The sequence below is a fragment of the Accipiter gentilis genome, chromosome 23, assembly GCF_929443795.1.
Source record: "Accipiter gentilis chromosome 23, bAccGen1.1, whole genome shotgun sequence".
NCBI lineage: Eukaryota > Metazoa > Chordata > Aves > Accipitriformes > Accipitridae > Astur > Astur gentilis.
This window is the reverse complement of record NC_064902.1, coordinates 2,603,243-2,623,121: the sequence shown is the minus strand read 5'-3', so window position 1 is coordinate 2,623,121 and position 19,879 is coordinate 2,603,243. Positions and strand designations below refer to the sequence as shown.

Below are 19,879 nucleotides of genomic sequence, written 5' to 3'. Positions count from 1 at the left end.
TCCGCCCTTCTTCCTCCCCCGCGGCTGAGCGGAACCCCGCAGCGCGGCGCGGGGAGCCGGCCGGGCCGGCGGGGCGGACCGGACCGGGGCCGGGGCCGGGGCCGGGGCCGGGGCCGTGCGGGGCGAGGATGAGCACGAGCACGAAGCAGGTGACCTGCAGGTGAGCGCCGCCGCCTCGGCCCGGCCCGGGGCCGGGGCTTTGCCCGGGGTCTGTCCGCCCGGCCCGGCCGCTTGGGGCCCGCTCACGGCGAGGGCAAGGTCGCGGAGGCCTCTCCCCTGGTCGGGCCTGCGTGCCGGTCCCGGTCCCGGCCCCGGCCCCCGGCCCCGGCCCGGCCCGGCCCGTCTGCCGGCAGACGCGGTTTCCCCCGCCCGGGGAAGCCGGGGCTCGGCAGCGGCAGCCGCTCCGTCGAGGCCCCCCTTGGCGGGGGATCTGCGCTCTGAGGGAGAAGCGGGGCCGGGGGTGCGCGGAACCGGTTTCGGAGCTCCCTCTGGCCCCTACACCCGTCCTTACGCTCGTTTTTCTTGCCTCAAGGGGCTTCTCTGACCAGAACTGCTTCTCCCCCAGGTACTACGTGCAAGGAGTGTGTCGGGAGGGCAGCAAGTGCCTGTTCTCTCACGACTTGTCTACAAGCAAATCCTCTACGATCTGCAAGTATTACCAGAAGGGACAGTGTGCCTATGGAGCTCGGTGCAGGTAAAGACCTGACTCGTTTTGGAACAGCGAGTTCAGAAGAGCTGGGCGTAATAATCGTGTGCGGTCAGCGGTAAACCCCGGGGAATCACAGATCAAGACGAGATGACAAAGGGAATCAAATAGCATGTTAAATATGAGCTTTTTCTCCCAGTACCAAAATCACCTTGTGCATCCAATATTATAGTTGTGCTCTGTCTTGGCTTCAGCAATTATTTTACTCTGTGGAAATTAAACTTCAGGTTTCACAAATGGTTTTCATCTGGTTCTGACTATACTGAGACCTATGAAATGCAAAAAGCAGAGCCTGCAACTTCACATGAAATAGCATTTGGCAGCACGGTTTGCTTTCCATGTTACTGAAGCGGCGGGAAGCAGGCAGTGTTTCGGCAGTGCTTCGCTCAGTTCTCCTGTCGTAGCTCGTAGCCTCCTTCATGCAGATTCTAATGCACAATCTCAAGGACTTTCAGCTCTGTCTTGGAGCAAAGTGTTTTTCTCATGCTCCCCTAGGTTTGGTGGGAAAGCTGAACGGTACCACGCCTTTTCCTGAACTCTTCTGGTTAAAACTCCTTGAGAAATGCTCTGGTAAACACTTCGCTTTAGTTAATGTCATTATATTCCACCAGGGATGTGCCAGAGGTGCCTTCACCCAACAACAGCAGGGGATCTCACGGCATTGCTGTGATCGCAACAGCTTAGCTATATTTCCTTTCCTTCGCTTAGTTCATGGTACCAAACTTGCTTCAGGAGATTGAACATCAGTGAAGTCTGCAGCTTCCGTTAGCTGCTCACGTTGAACTGGTAACTTGTAATGTTGCTGATGGCCGTGTTATTCACGGGGACCACATCATACGCTGACCGGACCATAACGATGGCTATAAATCGTGTTGCTGTTTTACTCCAGCTGTTTTGCTGGAGTTTGGGGTGCTCAACGCACATGAGCGATTCACAAGTATGGCATGTCTGTGGGTGCGTACAGGTCCTAAGTACGGGACCAGAAACAGATATGGAGAATATTTTGTTCCCATCAGAAATACTCTAGTGTTCAGGTATGTCCCTGGCTTTACTGGCCCAGCCTCTTTACTGCACTGATTGCTTCTGCTCTGCTGCTGGAGTATATTTCCAGAGCTTTACTGGATGTTTCGAGTCCTTTCCTATCCCGTGTGCAAATACTGCATCTTCTCCTGTGCTGTGGGAGCATGAAATCTGAGTGTGGCTGCTTGCAGGGGGAAACTGAGATCACGAAATGTCACTCCTTCCTGCACAGCGTTTTGATGTTGCTTCTCTGAGAAATGCCAGCAGACCTGTTTGTGTGAGGGGATGACGAAGATCTAATTTAATATGCACATGAATAATGTTCTTTCAGCTAGGCTGGGTGTCTCTGGAGAAGGAAATATAGGTGTTCTTTCAGCAGCATCCATTTTTTGAGACTGAGAAGCCTTTTAGCCTGGCTTTGAAAGGAACTGAGCAGTTCAGTCAACTTGTGAGAACAATCCTTTTAAAAAAAAAAAAAAAAAAAAAAAAGTAGCTGTTTGGTTTTATTTTGTTTAAATATTCATCAGGGCAGTGTTCTGCCACTGTGCCAAGTTTAGCCTTCGTAACACTTGTTCTGTGTTTTTCATTTCGCAGGTATGATCACACCAGACTTCCTGTGTCGGGGGGTGCAGCGGCCCCTGCGCCGCCTCCCCTCTCATCGGCAGCGCTGCACAACCCTCGCCATCCTCCCGAGCACAGTGCGCCGATAATCAGGAGCAAACTGCATGAGACTGGCAAACGGGAGAAGAAAACGCTAGTGCTCAGGGACAGAAGTGAGTGGGAGTGCTGCTGTGCTCATCCTCTGTGATGCTTGATAGGAGTTAGGTAGTTTTTCTCCTTTTACTACTTGAGTTTCTTGGAGAGCTGGAGAGGTGCGGTCAGGCTTCCTACCCGATGAGGCCTCTTTCCTGGAAGCATTTGTGCCTGTCAGTACCTTTTAATGACCTTGTCTAGCTGACTGCCTTTTAGCCTGGTGTTCTCTGAAGGAAGGTTTTGGGGTTGGGGTGTGGTTTTTTTTTTCTTTTGAAGTGGATTTTTTGGTTAAAATCTCTCTGCCCCTCAGATCTTCTTGTGCATTTTGTTCTCAGCGTAAGGGTATTTGAAATGGTGAGAAACCTGGCTGCTTTGTGCCGGGGTACCTGGCATGTGCTCTGTGGAGAATTGTGCCAGCCCGTAGGAACACAAGCACGGAGACATCCATCCACGCCTGACAGGCAGGGCAGAGGAGCCGAGCCCCCCTGCCGCCTGCACACTGTTCCCACCTTCCCTCGCTGTCGCACTGAATGGGCCAGTTGCCCTGATGTGAAATGAGAGGATTTTTTAAGCTATTTGTAAACAGAAAACAGCTGAAGAAATCTTAAAATCAAACTTTTCAGTAGGCAGTTTGTGAAAATTCTTATGATTTGTGAGCAAAAAGAACTTAGAGATGAGATTTCAGAGAAGAAAACTTTTTCTAAAAAAAAAAAACAAACACCAAACTAGTAATCACTGGAAAGACGGTACATGGAAGTTCTTGTGTGGGTTTTGTGCAGTGCCTTGTATGGTTCGTTCATACTATGTTTCTGTTTCCTAAGATCTGTGTGGCTTTAATGAAGAAAAGCAGAAACCCAGCACCGCAAGTGATGTGGTGTGTTGCAGTGACCAAAATGATAATCCTGAAGTGAAGCCCCATTCGTATTTGGAAGCTATTTGCAGCGGACTGGAAGATCCAGTAGCTGGAAGCTCCTGTGCTGTTGGAGAGCAGCTGTGTCCCTACGCTGCAGCGGGAGCATGCCACTTCGGAGATCGCTGCCTTTACCTCCATGGAGACGTGTGTGAGATATGTGGATTGCAAGTACTTCACCCTTACGACCAAGAACAGAGGAAAGCTCATGAAATGGTAGTATTAACATGAAATCCGTGTGAGATTTGCTTTGCTTAGTGCGGGATTTGGTTTGTTTGCTCTAAAATCCAAAGATGTGTTATGTAGAAGATCCTGTTGTTCCAAAGAGCTTTTGTTTTATTGTTTATCTAGCTATAAAATGATTCTAAGAGTGGTCTGCTCAAGCATCTTGGCCTTAATTGGTAACGACGATGCATATGGCCTTTTACAGCAACTTCTTTTTTTCCCGTTTCATCCTTATTGGAAACTTGCCTGCAGCCTTCTCCCAGAACACCCTACAACTCTGCAAGGAAAATGTCCTTGGTAGCTTTCACAATGTCTCACTGGTACATTATGTGTAGTGGGGGAGAGGAATTGGGGGCTGCTGGTGCGTTTGGGGAGATCACCCTGCTGGTCTGCTGAGTCACCTCTTCCGATGTCTCCTCTTGGTTGTGGCTGATTTCAGGGCAGGGTCAAGTAGGGTCAGACTAAACGGAGCACAAGGATTTTGGAGCTGAACTTGAAGTAAGACAGCTGGAGGGACCGGGTGAGGAATTGGTTGGCTAAAGATGGGCTTAAAGGGCTGCTCTTTTCTATGCCTGGCTACCAGATTTAGGTCAGGGCTGGTCACAATCAGGAGTTCTCAAGGCTGAGGAAGAGAAGGACCAGCAGTGTTAGTAGTTACTGAATCGGAAGACTCTCCAGAGCCTGGAGTAGAATCCAAGGGGTTAAAAACCTCAGGTTTTGTGCAGTCAGCATATACTTGCAAAACGCACTGGTGCAAAACGCACTTCTCCCAGGAGCTTGTTGATAGCTGGCACAGTGTCCTGTCAGCGCTGCTGTCAGGTGCTTGCCTCCAGAAACAGAGGTGTGTGTTGGGTAAGAAGGTGCACTGGTCAAAATGCTGCTACTAAGGTGGAATTGTTTTGTGTGCTTTATTATTATTATAATTTAAAGTCTTTTAGATTTATTTTACTTGTCATGTCCTGAGAACTTTGAAAAGTAAGAGGTAAAACTATCCAGGTATAACCACCAGCTCACCTTGTGCTGTGAGAGTGTGAATTGGTTATTGATGGTCACTACTGGGATACTGTGATGAGAGGTGCTGTAGGAAAGAAAGCCTGTAATAAGAGACTAATGCCTTAGCTAGGGTAAAGCTTAGTATCTGGTGAATGAGTGTGGCCTTAATGATAAGCAGAGTAACATCCTGAGTGTGGCACCTGTTCTGGACCCTGAATTAGATGGTTTCTAGGGGTGTTTGAAGCACCTCCTTGTGCAATACCTGTTCCATGACAGAGATATAGAAAGGCGTAAATTAAGAGTGTTTGGGCAGCCTTACTTCTGATACTCCTGAAGTTGCAGAGAACGCTGAAGGGGTGAAATATGTGATTGATTTTAATGTTCTTAAAATTAAATTATGACAATGAAAGGTAGGCATGGTGCTCTTAATCAGTGTATCTTGTTTTTCCTGTAATAGGTCCCTTTCATAGACACTTTTGTTTTACAAGGAACAGGCTGATACGTGGATTGCAATAACCGATGACATCTCTCCCATGACAGATGTGCATGGCGACATTTGAGCACGACATGGAGAAGGCCTTTGCCTTTCAGGCAAGTCAGGACAAAGTGTGCAGTATCTGCATGGAAGTGGTGTACGAGAAACCGTCGGCCTCCGAGAGGAGGTTTGGGATCCTTTCCAACTGCAATCACACCTACTGCTTGTCTTGCATCCGGCAGTGGAGATGTGCCAAGCAGTTTGAGAATCCAATCATAAAGTAAGTTGATGTTAACCAGAGTCTCTTCTCTGTAGCCTGTGTCAGTGAGATGGGCTCTCTGGTGTGCTTTGGCTTGATACGGAAATAAAATTGGTGACAAGGGATTCCGTAGCTGTAAATACTACCATACCCATTAATAAGATCTGAGCTCAGAAAATCCTGGTCCAAGTGCTGGCAAATTCCAGGATGTTGGAGTGTGGCTATGAGAACTACCTTCAACACCAGAAGGATGCACTGGGTATCCTTTGGTAACAGTTTGCTTACATTCTGCCATCCTGTATGGGAAGAGCTTGGCCCATTATAACTTTGCCCTCTCTCATTGCATTGACGGTGGGGAAAAGTGCACACGTGTGGACTCTGGAACAGCTGAGACCTTGTTAACCTGTGCCCTTCACAGAAACCTGTGTGCCAAAACAGGAACTCCTTTTTTTCTAAGTGTGTGCTTAATGACTGGATTTTTCTCTATAGCTTACTCAAGCAAAGTGTCCCACTACTTACGCATTTATCTGTACCTGAGTAAATGCCTTCATCTTCTAGCTCTATAAAAATGTATTCCAAATATGCCTCTCCTCAGATGAGAGAATTTAAAACATCCTATTAGGGCAATTTCCTTTTTTGAGCATCTCTTTGAAAACTCTCTCAAGTTACAGGCATGCTGAGGAAAAGGTGGGAAATATTTTCAGTCTTCTGCCAAACAGACTTTTCCGCACAAGTTTCATTATAAATGTAATTGAAGTGAACGTTCGCTCATTAGGACATAACCTGTATTGGAGTCAAGCTTCTGTTGGGCAGGTAGTGAGATATTCTGCCTGCCTGCAGCAGGGACTGCAAGTTGTTTGTTTTTTCAGAAAAAGCGCCCTGGAATCCGTTTTGAGTATGGATTAACTACTAACACAAATTCTTCAAATGTTTTTTACATTTCTCCACAACAGTGAACATACCAATCGTTGCAAAGTTAATCCAAAGGAGGGACTTGGCTTAGTTCTAGAAGCATTGCCTGCTGGGAGACAAGGTGTTTTATGGGACTTGGGGGGGGGGGGGGGGGGGGGGGGGGTGTCCTGGTAGGTAATAAAGCCATTCCTAGGCTTGTTGAGGTACCTGAAGTTGCATATTTGATTATTGGTCTCAGTTCCTCATGTAGAAATCCATCTCCTAAAACCACTAAGTGAACAACTCATCACTGCTGGTAGAAGTCAGATCACATTTCAAAAGGCTTAGAGACCTTCCTTTGTCTTTTTTCAACTGGTGTGGCTTTCTGCTGCATGGCAGCTGCAGTACTCGTGTAGTAGTTACGACTTATTTCTGCGTATTGGGAGTAGCAAATGCAGTTTACTCCTGCGTATTGAGGAAAGACCTGTTACTTTTGTTCAAGTCTAGAAACAAATGCAAGGTAGCACAAGCCCTGACTGCTCTGAATTGGATTATTTCAACTGAAAACTACTAACAAACATGCACGTGTGCTGTATTAATGCATGAGGAGGTCTCTGCTGCTTCAGTGGGACAAACCATTTCCCTTTCCCTCGGGAAACTGCTGTTTCTGGCAAATTTATTGAGGAGTATCACTCTTGGAAAGTAACAGCATCACTGTTTTGTTTTGATCCATTAAGGTCTTGCCCAGAGTGCCGTGTGATATCCGAGTTTGTCATTCCCAGTGCATATTGGGTAGAAGACCAGGAGAAGAAAAATGAGCTGATTGAAGCATTTAAGCAGGGAGTGGGGTAAGTTCAGTAACCACACACACTGTTTACATTGTCCTTAAGATAGATACACTAAGATGTAGTCAATCAAAGTGCCTATATTTTTAAGCTTTAAGTAATTACAAACCATTCTACAGAGAACTCTTAATCTGTTAATGGTTTTATTTAACTTTGTGACTGCCATGAAAGAGACTGTCACGTAATTATAGATCAGAAATTATTCAAACTCACTGTGCTCTGAAATATTGAAGCTATTTCAGTTTGCTTGCCAAAAGTGGTTTCATGTGTTTTCTGTTGATCCCTTAGACATGATTGCCTGGAAGATTGTTGGTTACTGAGGAAAACAAATAGGGAAGGAAAATGTATTAGTCTCTTGAAATATGGGATAAAAATTCATGGGGCTTTTGCAGTGTCTACTGGAAATGGAAAATACTACATGACTGCATTCCTTTTATTGTCTAATAATGATTTGCCCGCTGCTTGGAGCAGTGGGAGACGTCCGCTGACGGGTAGTTTTACAGCAGCTTTGTGAAGTGTGCTTGCCTGGAATGTGTAAGGGCTATGTAGCTCGCAGAACAGTAATCTTTATTTATCTATCTCCTTACTCACTCTTTTTAAGGTAAACAAGCAGAGCTGTGCTTGACCCAAGTGAGCGATGACTATTTTGCTGAAGGTTGTGCAGCTTTACTCTGTGATGTGCACTGACCTTTAAACATGCCCTTTGGAGTACAGAAAAAAATAGGCCTTACTTAAATCTGTGCAGAGCTGCTGCTGCTAGCTTTTCAGCTGCTGGGGAAGCTTTAAGTCTCTGAAGTCCTGTTACAACACAGCAGAAGAATTGCTGAAAGCAGCACTACTCCGCTAAATGTTTAATCCAGCATCTGGTCTTGTTTTATCTTACAGTCAGGCAAAATATTTGAATAAAATTAATCACTTTAAACTGAGGTTCTTCAGATACAGTTTGTTTTCAATACTCTATTGCTGTTTTGGTTTTTCATTTTAATTCATAAGGACTTTGAATTTGTGAGGGTAGTAAGTTGCACTCAAAAGCCTCAGCTTAGTGCAGTTTTTAAACGGCCATGTTCTCAGTGAGGTAAGCTTTTGTGTTGGAAGTTGGGTTTGGCTCTTGTCAACCTGTTGTACAGAAGAGAATACAAAAAGGGGTTTTGTTTAAGTGCTTAGCTAAGACTAATACATTGTGTTGTAGCTAACAGTCTTTGGTACAGAAATTCTATGGATAGATCTCTTGGCAGTCAGTTTAACCTGAAGATTTAGTACTGCATGGAATGAAAAAATGCTAATACAATGCCAATAAAGTGGACTCTAAGAGCAGGGGTCATGCCAGCACAAATCCATTCTGATTTATATGCCAGTGGAGAATGAAAAAAGTCAGACCCAGAAACCTGGAAGTCACAGACCACCTATGTTCCAAACCAAGACAAATTCATTCTGCTTTTAATGCACTGCTAGGTTTGGGGGGGCATGGGGAGGTGGGGCAGTGTTATTGTTGAGCTTTTTTCCCCATGTAGTTGCTATTTAATAGACTGTATCTATGTCTAGGGAACCAGTTTTCATCACTATTTGCATATTAAGTTTACAAGTTCAATTGCATTTTCTCTGTACTTTCCTCTTCAGCTGTTTTTCATCACAGAACAATCCACCAATCTCCCCCCACCCTGAATGCTGTTGTCCTACCTTTGTAAGGAACACCTTTACAAAAACTTGCTACACAGCTAGAACAGCTTCATTGAACAATAAAGCCAATGGAAACTTAAATTAACAAAGTATTGTCATAGAACTTCCAAAGGAGATGAGAGGAACTGGTTCCTAAAAATGTAGTGGTAAAAAATACAGGAGAGGAATGTTGCTAGAAAAATAGCGTTGTTCATTATGATGACAATGCATCTGTGTAGGATTGATGACATTCCTTGAACATCCTTCACTTTCCATGTCTTAAGATAGTTTAATTTTTTTGACATGTGATGCTGTTCTTTTATCTATGTCTTTGTTCGCTTTTAATAATCTTTGACTGCTGTCAATGAGGGAAGAGGAGACCAAAACTCTCGGTGTGTTTACAGGAGCAGTACTTTGTATTACTGGCTAAGGATGAGATAAGCAGTCATGGAGAGTGAAGTGTATCTACTTCCTTACTAGCTGAAGGCAGTAACTCCCTCTTTCTAATTCAATCAGGAAGAAACCCTGCAAGTACTTCGAACAAGGGAAAGGAACTTGCCCGTTTGGAGGGAAGTGTCTTTACCTTCATGCTTATCCAGATGGGACACGAGCTGAACCTGAAAAACCAAGGAAACAGCTCAGCTCTGAGGGGACTGTGCGGGTAAGGGAATACTCCAGTCAAGTGCAATTAAAACCACGTTTTGAATGTAACGCGTACTACTTAAATATGTTTCATACCACACAGGGCCTTAGAGAGGTGAAGAAAGCACCCGTCAGTTTTCCTTGAGGCACAGGTTTGTTATTAGGGAAAGGAGAAAGTGTCTTTCATTTTATAGCAGCAATTTATTACAATTTTATTTTTTCAACCAACCCTTCTCATGGCAAACCTTTCTTCAACGGAATTCTGCCGTTAAAGCTTTCACCTACAGTATTAAAAACTCATCTCACTTGCCTGCATATAGCTGGCACTCAGACCAGCTGAAAAGGTTAAAGCCTCAGAAACATGTTGTGGCTTAGCCACCACCCTGAATGGTCTAGGCAGGCCTACCTGTTCAATGCAGATACAGCTCATTAATAGTGGCTATTTTGACCTCACTATATTCATACTGTAACAGAGTGGTTGTCACGTTGAATTTAACAGCAAATGTTGCTAAGAGTATTAGTAAATCCTAGCACAAACCCAGCTTTTGAATCTGAACTTCTGACTTTTTTTTTTAATGAAGAAATAAGACAGACAAGGGAGAATGCTTTGATGGAACTGTGACAAGTAATGGTTCATGCTCAGTCAGATTTTCTTCTATTCCAGTTCTTCAATTCTGTTCGTCTGTGGGACTTCATTGAAGACAGAGAAAATAGGACTGTGACCAGCACAGACAATGAAGTAACAGAACTTGGAGAACTTTTCATGCACCTTTCTGGGGCTGATGAAGATTCTGCTACTTCTCAATAAAGAGAACTAAAGGTGCTTTCGTTTATAGCAATCTAGCTATTTATTTAGCAATGCTTTTACTTTCTACAGCACAGTTAGAATGAATGTGCCCTGTGGTTTACTTGTGCAGTCCTGGTAAAGTTTTCAGATAGTTTTTGTATGGCAACAAAAATACTAAAATATATTTAAAATGTTACATTGATTGCATGGAAAAAAATCCCTTAATCCTAGAGGGTTTTCTCCCTCTTTGGCCTAACATATGCTGTCTTGTGAGCTGAGTGGTAGTGTAAATACAGCTCGTCTCTTACCATTTAAAGCTTAAGCTGTTAAAAACTGTTGCTAAATCTATTTTGGGTGCTTCCCCCCCCACACACACTAAATCAACTACATATATATCTACAAAAACACACTGGGAATAAATATTGGTCAGTGTAGCTTTTTCTTCCTTAAAAAGCAGATTTAAGAACTAATACATTATACCTCAAAGTAGTACCTAGAGTTCAGAATAAAGTTTACCGTATTCTTACAGTGAGTGTTTCAGTAGTGGGGCCTGGACAGTGCCTGGCTCTGAGAGACTGTGCCAGTTAAGTTCCTACCCTTGTTTTAAAATCATTAAAGAGTACAGGGGCAGGAAATGTCTCTCAGAGCACCTGTTAGAAAGCAAATACAAGAGTACCGATTAATATATTCAGGCAGAGCAACATTGGAGTCACATCATGCAGCTAAATTAAACTCACAGCACAAATGGGATTTTGGAAACTGTATAAGGAGAGCAAGTAGTTACTTTCAATAGCCATTGCAACCGTAATAGTTACATTTTTGTTCAATTTAATTAGTTCAAATGTATTTAACCAGAAGGTAAACCTTCAGTCAGTTAAATGAAGTAGCCAAAATTAAATGAAGTAACTAAGTAATGTTCTGATCTCCTTTTGTCAGTGATCTTATAGTTTGCAACTATACAACATAAATAATTTCAGTTACAAAAGAAACAGTTAGTTTTAACTGCTGCTTTTCTTAACTGAACTGTGTGGCTGATAAATACTTAGGCCCTTCCATCTCCATGTACCTCTAGCATAGTGAAAGACACCTTTCTGAAGCCGTAATACAATCTCAGAACAGCCCCCTTTCCGCGTGGCTCCGACCCCTAGTTGAGCTGGCAGATACAGTTACTAAAAGCACAGGCAGAGGGTCAAACATTGCCCACTTAAGTGACATTTAAGGTGGCTGCAGTGCTGCCTTTTGCCGAGGCTGTCTCCAGAGTGTTCCCTGGCAGTCCTGCCCCAGACAGTACTGACAGCTGGCTCCTTCTCCTCTTCGTCAGGAAGCCTCTCTCTCCAGGTCCCCATTTGCCTTTTTCAGATTAAGGACAGCAATGTTAAAAGCCCAGGAGGTACAAGGTGTAAGGCACATTTCTCAGCTAACAAAATTGTTACTGAATTTTATTTTTGTTAAAAATTTAATTTGTGTTTGTGTTGCAAAAGCAATTTCCAATTTGATTGTGAAATTTGATACAAGGAGTTAAATCTGCTAAGTCATTTGTATTAATTTTGCAGTGAAACTAAAAATTCAGTCTGGACACAACTGAAATGGCTACTGAGTAATACAGCATTAAAACACTTGAGTGCAAGCAGAGTTTTCTCAAGCACATTCAGCAGACAATCTTCAAGTAAGTAGAGGGTCAATTTAACTGCTGGCTTGAGGGTAAGACTGCATACCCTTGAAAGGTTGCTTGTCTGCTTGAAGACTTGAGCTTTTTAGAAGGCTTGATTGTTGAGACGACAGAAATTACTTTTATTGTGAAGCAAAGTATATCTAGAGACACTTACATCAGCAAAGCCAATAGGGTGCTGCTTTGATGGCTAAAAACTAGGATCTGGGTCACTGTCATAAAGCAAACAGGAAGAATCATAATCTGGGATTCAAACGTTTTTAAATGGCACCAAATTAGTGACTCCAGGATTATCCGCTTCAACTGTTGGTTGGCATTTCTGAGTCAAAACTGAAGCTGAGAAACATCCTGGATGGAAATACTACCTTTCTATAAGGGTTCCAACAGAAGAGGGAGAACTCCTTCCATCTCTGCTGGCCAACAGTTCCCTCAAATTGAACATGCAAGTATCGCTCTCTATTCTGACTTAAGAAATGTAACTTTTCCATAATTAATTTCCCCCCTAGAGTTAATTTTTAACAATGCTTACTGCAATGTCAAGCCTTATCTTCATCGCTAATTACAAAGGTGAAGGAAAATGAAGTATCACTACAAGAGATGGAGTACACTGAAGATCAATGTTCAAGAGCACTTGGCCAGGCATACTTTCTACCCCAAAATACTTAGACAGCCCTTAGCCTCCCCCCAGAAGCTTGTTTCTAGCTGGTCTTGGACATTTATTTATTTTTTTCCCCAGAGAGAAATAGTTTCAGTAATAAAATATACTCAAAAAAAAGTCAATGGAGAGGATGTTCTTTACCTTAAACAAGACACTCCTGATTTACTTTGCCCCAAGAAGACATTAAACCAGGTAACTGTAGTCTGAAATAAAAAAAAAGATAACTTCTTTTTCAAAGCTACCTAGGGACAACACAAACAGAAGTTTTAATTTAAAAGCAGTAAGACTTAGAAACTCAGACCTTTTAAATTCTTCACTTAGCAGCTTTCACCTAATTTGACATCAAGTGCTGGTCAAAATAAGCCTATTTATCAAAAATATTTTAATTTTTCAAGAGATACATAACCTGTTTTAAAAACCAGGAGTTAATGGTTTCTTTTTGGAAATCAGTGCCAAAGTAAAAGCAGCTTACCATTTATCTTTTTTTTTTCTTCTTGTTCTTATTATAATGAAGGTAAAATGAAAGATAAGTGACTTTTAGAGAGGGTTACAGTTATAATACCAAGAATATTGTTGAAAATCATGCAGAACTATATAGGACAGTTTCCTTCAACCCTCAATTTACTTTTTAGCAAGCAAACTTTATGATCATGCTCAATTATCACCTAAGCATTAATATTCCACACTTCTTATAATGTTATACGATATTCTGAGGACAAACAGTCTAGACATTATTTTTTACGTATGTATCTGGCTTATGTACTTCCAAGTTCCTTTGCCCTTTCACAAGCACTTTGTGGGTTTCTTGCTTGCTGCAAATATGACGCTGAAATGGCTATTTGAACATTACAGACAGTTAAGAGTTGCACATGTAAGCTGTCAAAATTAACAGCATAAGTATTTTGCCTGACAGATTTTAGGCAACTGTTTAGATGGAGATAACAGTGGTTACAGACCTCAGCAATGTATTCAGTTAAGAGCCCCATACTTACCTGTACACACAAAGACACAAAATCCCAAGCTTCCATTCTTTCCCTAATAAACATATTTAAACAGAACGCTATTTAAAAAATAAATTCTTAGATTAAACCACCTAGTTTTTGTCATCTGTGGAGTTCAGCCAAGACAAAACTCTCACTTATACCTAAGTAAACAACAGGTTCACAGAAGATAAAATGCAGAGCAAAAATGATGCACTTAAATAGCTTGATAGCACATCAGGGTAGGTATCTTGAGAAGTAGATGCTGCTGAACATTATTTTACAGTAGAATAAAAACCATCTCATAATGGAAGTGATTGGAAACCTATAGGTTGTTATATCAAGCGTGTTTTTACTTGAACTACTATTACCCATCTTAGTAACTTTTAAAATATTATTCAGAATGTCACTTTCTGAGGTTTTCACATCTAGATGTACATGTCAGAACTATGGATTACTACATTAAATGATGACATTGAATCTTAAACCTAAAATTTAATTTATTTTATTAAAATAAGATAATCAGAGGAACCTTGGCTTACAATAAATGCATTTTCTCAGGAGCAATAAAAACAAAATTAAAACCCAAATCAGCAAGAAAAACTGTATATGCTCAGTTTCCTCTTGATAGTGCATCTCTTGGACGACAGCTTCAGATGGGATGAAGACTATGCTCATTTTGCAGAAGTATACGGATAATGTTAATTAGCCTTTTCTCAGCCACAAAAGCCCGTCTTTCTGCACTTACCACCTCATTGGGCTGCAAGAAACAAGTCAATAGTACCAAAGTAAGCTGCTTAAGTTACTGAAGATGACCATAGCAAGACTGGCTAGCTTCCTTCTCTGAGCAGTACAATTCAGAATATATTCCATTCTTTTGCAAGAGTTTTTCTTCTATGTGCAAAACTATTGCAAAACTATTTTGTGTTGAATTAGCATTTTAACTTATTTCATTGGCTTGATGAAAGCTCTTAGGCAGGAGCTGATTTCCAGAAAGTTTTTTCCACTTCCCTCAGTCTTGTTTGCAGATACCCATTTCAGGCAAAACTCCCCCCAACTTGAAGTGGCATACGGCATGGGGCAATCATAGAGCACCATAATGCATCATCTTTCCTCAAATGCCGAGGCAAGCCATCCTTGCTGTAAAAAATACCAATTTATCAACAGATTCAAATCAATCCAGAAACACTGCCAAAGAAACATCCATCGCTTCTGTGTATGGGAAAAATAAGGCTCAAGTGCATCTATTAAAAAAATAGTAATAGATCTCTTGATTTATAGTCTGTTAACTGTCCCAGTAAAAGAAACTGTAGAAAAAGGCAATGTGGAGCTGTGTCCCTGCAGGATAAGAACTGCAGAAATCCTTAGCAGCTTGTTCTTAAAACTGGGACGCAGATAATCCTGCTGGCACTGATCCTGTACACTGAGGCATTAAAAGCACAACTTCTGTTACTTCTGTTCCTTTCCGATCACTGGAGAGAACAAGGGAGGGGGAGCATGATCCTAAAACACGGGTAGTCTTGTCGATGTTAATGTGCATGAATTTATGTCCTCTGTGTGGGCGGCACGATGCAGAGATGGTTCAGAAGCACTCCGGTTGATTTTGGGTAAAGAATGTTGCAACAATTCAATGGATGACAGTATCTGAGGGAAACACATAAAATTAAAAGGCAGCTTGTTAGACAAGCAACTCTTTCTATTTAAGTCTCAAACCTTCATTTATTACAGCTTTAAGTGTATCTTTAAAAGCAACAATATACTATGTGGAGGCACTCAAAACAACGCTCGAGGAATACTCCAGTTTGAATAATCAAACTCTGCCATCCAGTTTCATTGCTATAAGGAGTCTCGCTAAGTTTCAGAGATGAGAAGATACTTTTCATTACCTCACAGACGTTACAATCCATTAACAAGCATCTATGCAATTCTCCAACAGAGTAAGAGGGAAAGAATTGCATCTTCTGCCTAACAGTCTGTTTACAAAACAACATTTAGAAAGAGCTTTTTAAACAACAAAAGTTACACTTGGTTGTAACAGCAAGAAGTTATTCTTCCAAAATCTGCTGAACTTTAACTCCAGCTACTTAATGAGTATAAGAAAGTACCTTCATCATCCTCATAGTGCCAGGAAAAGGTAAAGTATCCTTTGTAAAAATACCAAAAATTGCTACATGAATTTACACCCCCCAGTGGAGTCTGTTTGCATGTTCATAGTTGTGGGGAAGGAAAGGAGGAATAGGCTCTCATTTCCCTCAAACCTACACTAAAACAAAATGTAAATACAAAGATAGGTTTGATTTTTATTGTGTTAAGGTGGGGTTTTTTCTTATCTCTAAAATGGGTCAGCTGTTGAAAGCAAACTGCTCTAGTGTTAGTCTAACACTGCTTCAGGCTGCATGCATAATATTTTTTAGTGACCTTTATAGGAGCTACATACAATCAGAATTACAAACTGTCTAGGGGAGCTGGGTTATGAAAAAATGCACATAGGAATAAAGATAAAAATAAGAAGCAGGCTGCACTTTATATAAACCAAAAATTTTATCTGCGTAGAATGTTTTGTGTGCTAATGGCTAATAAAATACTCTGAAACTTCTATGCAGAAAACACGCTTACTTGTGGAAACAGAGGTCGTTCTTCTCTAACTTTCTTCAAACAATCTGCTACAAGCCTCTTCATTGCTTTGGGGCAGTTCTTGTACAATTTACTGAGGTCTGGAGAAGCATACCCTCGGCCAACCATGAAAATAATCTGAAAAAGAACAAGCAAATAGCAGAAAACCAAAACTGTAAAAGTTGTTTCAGTGGTTGATAGCTTTAGTATCGCAAAGCGATTAAACATGAGTACCAAAGGCGCACACACAAGCAAAGCCTTGTAGATTTGTCCAAATTAGTTAACTGAAACAATAGCCCTCCTTTTGTGTAATGCAGGACATGATTAAATCAGAGCGACACCATGGTTTGAAGTGTTCAACAAGTGAAGGAACTATTGCATACAGAACAGGAGATAGATACTACATGAGATGGGCATGACATGGCAATTTCCTTCAATTGAAGGCTACAATGACAAATGATCCTCAATTTAAGTAGTTATAAGCAGCCAGCTGATTTGGCACAACAGCTTAATCCATCAGTAGAACTGTATTTTCAGGTATCTCTGTAAAACATGTTGCAAAAGGAGATGTACAGCTAGAAAGTCTAAAGACATCATCATAACTAATCGTAACTAATGCAGCAAAAAAGGAAATGTGTTTGTTTTGAGACAAACAATAAAAGACATTATTAGTGTTTGAAAATACATTTTCTGGTTTAGTCCAAGTTAATACGGTCATCATTTAGGATTTTCAGACTTCCACTAACCTTAATAGTTGACTATATAGTATTGATAAGATTATTATCTGGTAAAATAGTGGTAGGTTTGGTTGGTTGAGGGGAGTTTGTTTGAGGGTTTCATTGGCAGGGAGCAGGGGTAAACAGAACTAACTGTGCTATTGTTTCTTTTTCAGCTAATGTTGTCTCAGAAAAAAAAAGTCAATATAATGTTGCTAAAATAAGGTCTCAGTGGTGTTCTTCAGGAAATATTCTATCCCTCCCCAGAAAACTTACTTGAGGGTCAATTGTCACATGTTTTGCAACAGTAATGATTATTAAAGCTTGCATATGATTTAGATATTATGAATTAAAACACATGCCAATATCCCAATTTGTAGACAACCTTAAAAATAAGAAAAAAATTCCTTAGCTTAACAGAACTGGCCTCTTCTGCTTGGAATTCAGACTATATAACATAACAGGGGCTAAAATCTAGTAGTTTGTCCCCATACACACTTCTCATTATAAGATCTTAATTTAAAAAAACAACAACAAACACAAACCACAACTGAGATCAGCAAAACAGCGATCAAAAAGATCTAACAGTCTTAAGTTCACACTCTACAGAATGAGTTAGCTCTACATTTGCTAAGCTAGAAGAAGCATTCATATAAAGAGAACAGTTGGTTTCTGTCCTTAATGTGCTTCTTTATAATTATTGGTTAACTGACTAGTAAGAATACAACTTAGTAAAGATTAAATTACACAAACTAACATTCAATACTAAAAGGTTTAACAATAGCCACTTTTTTTTTTTCACTTAGTAAAAAGCACAGAATCCAATCTTGCTGATTTAACAGCATATTTAACATCAGAAGGGAAATTTCACATAACTGCATATATATAAACCAAGATTTTACTGATGTAGCAAAAGCTTTAACCCATGAATAAATCAGCACGGCACTCAAAATGTTTATAAAAAAAGAATTTTTTTCCTTTGAGTAACTGTCACTGTCAATATTTAAGTAAACATTCAATTACACAGATTTGCTGCTGCAACAAATCGTGTTGTAAACAACATTCCAATTCTTGTTTTCATTTGTCTTTATCTTACATTTCTTGAGGACAACAAAATGTACTATACCCAGAAATAAAATGCAGTATTCGAAGAATGTTTCTTACCTGATCTCGGTTGTTTATGTGGGAGTATGGCAACTCTCCTGTCATTAGTTCATATAATACTATTCCATAGGAGTAGACATCTGACTGAAAACTAAACGGGTTACTATCCTGCATCCGTATCACTTCTGGTGCCTGTAGAAGGAGGGAAAAAGAAATAAATTATGAGCAATATTAATAGAACTTAGAAACAGAAAAGACAAGAGAAGGGGAAAATATTTGGAAAGCAGAGAGAGTAAGCTCAACCAAGAATTAGTGAACAAAGGCTACCTCAAAACCTTTGATGAGTTTTACCTAAGGCTCTGGAAAAGTTCAGGCAGTGCTACTCTTCATCTCATTTAAAAAAAAAAAAAAATCAGCATGATTGAGAGTAAACAAAAACCCAACACTTTAATTCAATGAGTATGTTACCATTAGAAAAGTTAGTATCCCAATTTGCAATATTTATTGACTTGTTACATCTTTCTTACAACTGAGTCTGAGTCTCTCACCATCAGTTCTTAAGCAGGTATTGATGTTAAAGGGAAAAAATGTAAAATTCTAATAGACTTAATCTCTTGTAAAATTGATACCAAAACATTTACATGAAACGTGAAAGCCAAATACAAAATAGCATATATTAAAGATCAGGGAAGAAATGCAAGAGCATTCTCGCATCTATGCAAAAGAAAGCAAAATTATGAAGCTAAAGAACTTAAAAGAAACAATGGTGAAAGATTTAATAAAAGAAGATATAAGCCATCAAAATGTCTTTCCTGTTAACTAAGTTTTTTTTTTCCCAAAAGAAGTCCCTCAGAATTACTGAGCAAAGTACTAGTCAAAGTACAACAAAAACCCAGTAAGAGACTGTATCAACTTTCAAGGAAACAGAATCAACCTCCCCTTCTATATAATGACAACTCAGCAAAGACAGTCTATAAATGATTAAAATTTTTAAAAAACTGCAAAGGGCAAAAATGCAGGGTTTGTTTTTTTTTTCCTAAGATCTGCTTCATGTATCTAGGCATACCATTAGTTTTGAATACCTTTATGGAAAGCTGTAAAAAGCTTTGGCTTTTTGGTTTGTGGTTTTGGTTTGGTTTTTTTGTTTGGTTTTTTGGGGTTTTTTTCTAAAGAAAAAACTGTTTCTGCTTTTGTAAGTTTCCTTCGGGTGATTTGTGTATTTTATAGGTCACAAACAAATCTTAGCCAAGCATCCTGATATTCTTAATGAACACTTCCTGACTTTCTCAAAATACAAATACTTCAGTAACAATGAAGGCTGCAAGCCTGGTAATAAAGAATAATTTTTCAAAAGGAACACCTGTTTTAAGTAACACCTGCAGCTCATTCAGTGCTAAATATCAAAAAATTTAAAACATACTAATATGTAGCATTCAGCAAGTCATTTTTATTTGGTTACACGTCCCCGAAGTACATGCACAAATGTTGCTGCATGCTCTATCCTGGGAGCCAGAAAATACTGCTGATCAGTCTACATGCTGAATTTAAGTAAACTGCATAGCATTAAAAAAAATGGGTCAAGTAAAACTTCAACAAAATATTCTGAGTGCTAAATAAGACATTCTTGCATAATTTCAATGATGCTTTTTAACTTGGTAACAGGCACTGTTCCACTTTTTCAATTTATTTTATTGAAGTCCCACATTTGAAAAGTTACTGAATAGATTTTCTCCAGCTGATTTTTGGAAGTAAAATTGTGGAACTGCCTTTTAAATTCTGACATGAGTTAAACACAAAGGCAATTGTTGGGAATGTCCTCTCAGACAAGGACTTTGCAGTACCACTGCCAAAAGAAACTCCATAAACTTTCCAGCAGAACCTGAGAACTTCTGTACCTAAACTGATGTTCATCTGCTACGGTTCTGAGCTACCTCAAAACCTATTGCAACTACCTGGTGCAGGGTAAGGAGCAGTAGT

The 19,879-nt window shown here is 40.5% G+C and overlaps 2 protein-coding genes across 6 annotated transcripts in view; one reads left to right on the top strand and one right to left on the bottom strand.

Moving 5' to 3' along the window:
- Nucleotides 1–69: 69 nt before the first annotated feature.
- MKRN2 (makorin ring finger protein 2) lies at nt 70–16,067 on the top strand. 3 transcript variants are annotated; one of them, XM_049827017.1, is made up of 9 exons: nt 70–160; nt 566–694; nt 2,321–2,499; nt 3,301–3,605; nt 5,148–5,362; nt 6,970–7,080; nt 9,250–9,394; nt 10,040–10,195; nt 11,716–16,067. In XM_049827017.1, exons 1-8 carry the CDS (start codon nt 129–131, stop codon nt 10,181–10,183), a joined length of 1,260 nt encoding a protein of 419 aa, XP_049682974.1. In that variant the 5' UTR covers nt 70–128; the 3' UTR covers nt 10,184–10,195; nt 11,716–16,067. The 3 variants fall into 3 exon arrangements, with proteins under 3 accessions (XP_049682974.1, XP_049682976.1, XP_049682975.1); XM_049827019.1 differs by having other exon boundaries at nt 83–160; nt 10,040–16,067; XM_049827018.1 differs by lacking the exon at nt 70–160 and having other exon boundaries at nt 580–1,740; nt 10,040–16,067.
- Nucleotides 13,952–19,879, bottom strand: part of RAF1 (Raf-1 proto-oncogene, serine/threonine kinase) — a 45,632-nt gene continuing 39,704 nt past the window's right edge. For all 3 annotated transcript variants that reach the window (XM_049827012.1, XM_049827014.1, XM_049827013.1), the window contains 3 exons: nt 17,963–18,094; nt 16,086–16,220; nt 13,952–15,113 (listed from right to left, as the gene is read on the bottom strand). In XM_049827012.1, the coding sequence (XP_049682969.1) occupies nt 14,973–15,113; nt 16,086–16,220; nt 17,963–18,094 (408 nt within the window). In that variant the 3' untranslated portion in view covers nt 13,952–14,972. The remainder of the gene's footprint in view (nt 15,114–16,085; nt 16,221–17,962; nt 18,095–19,879) is intronic.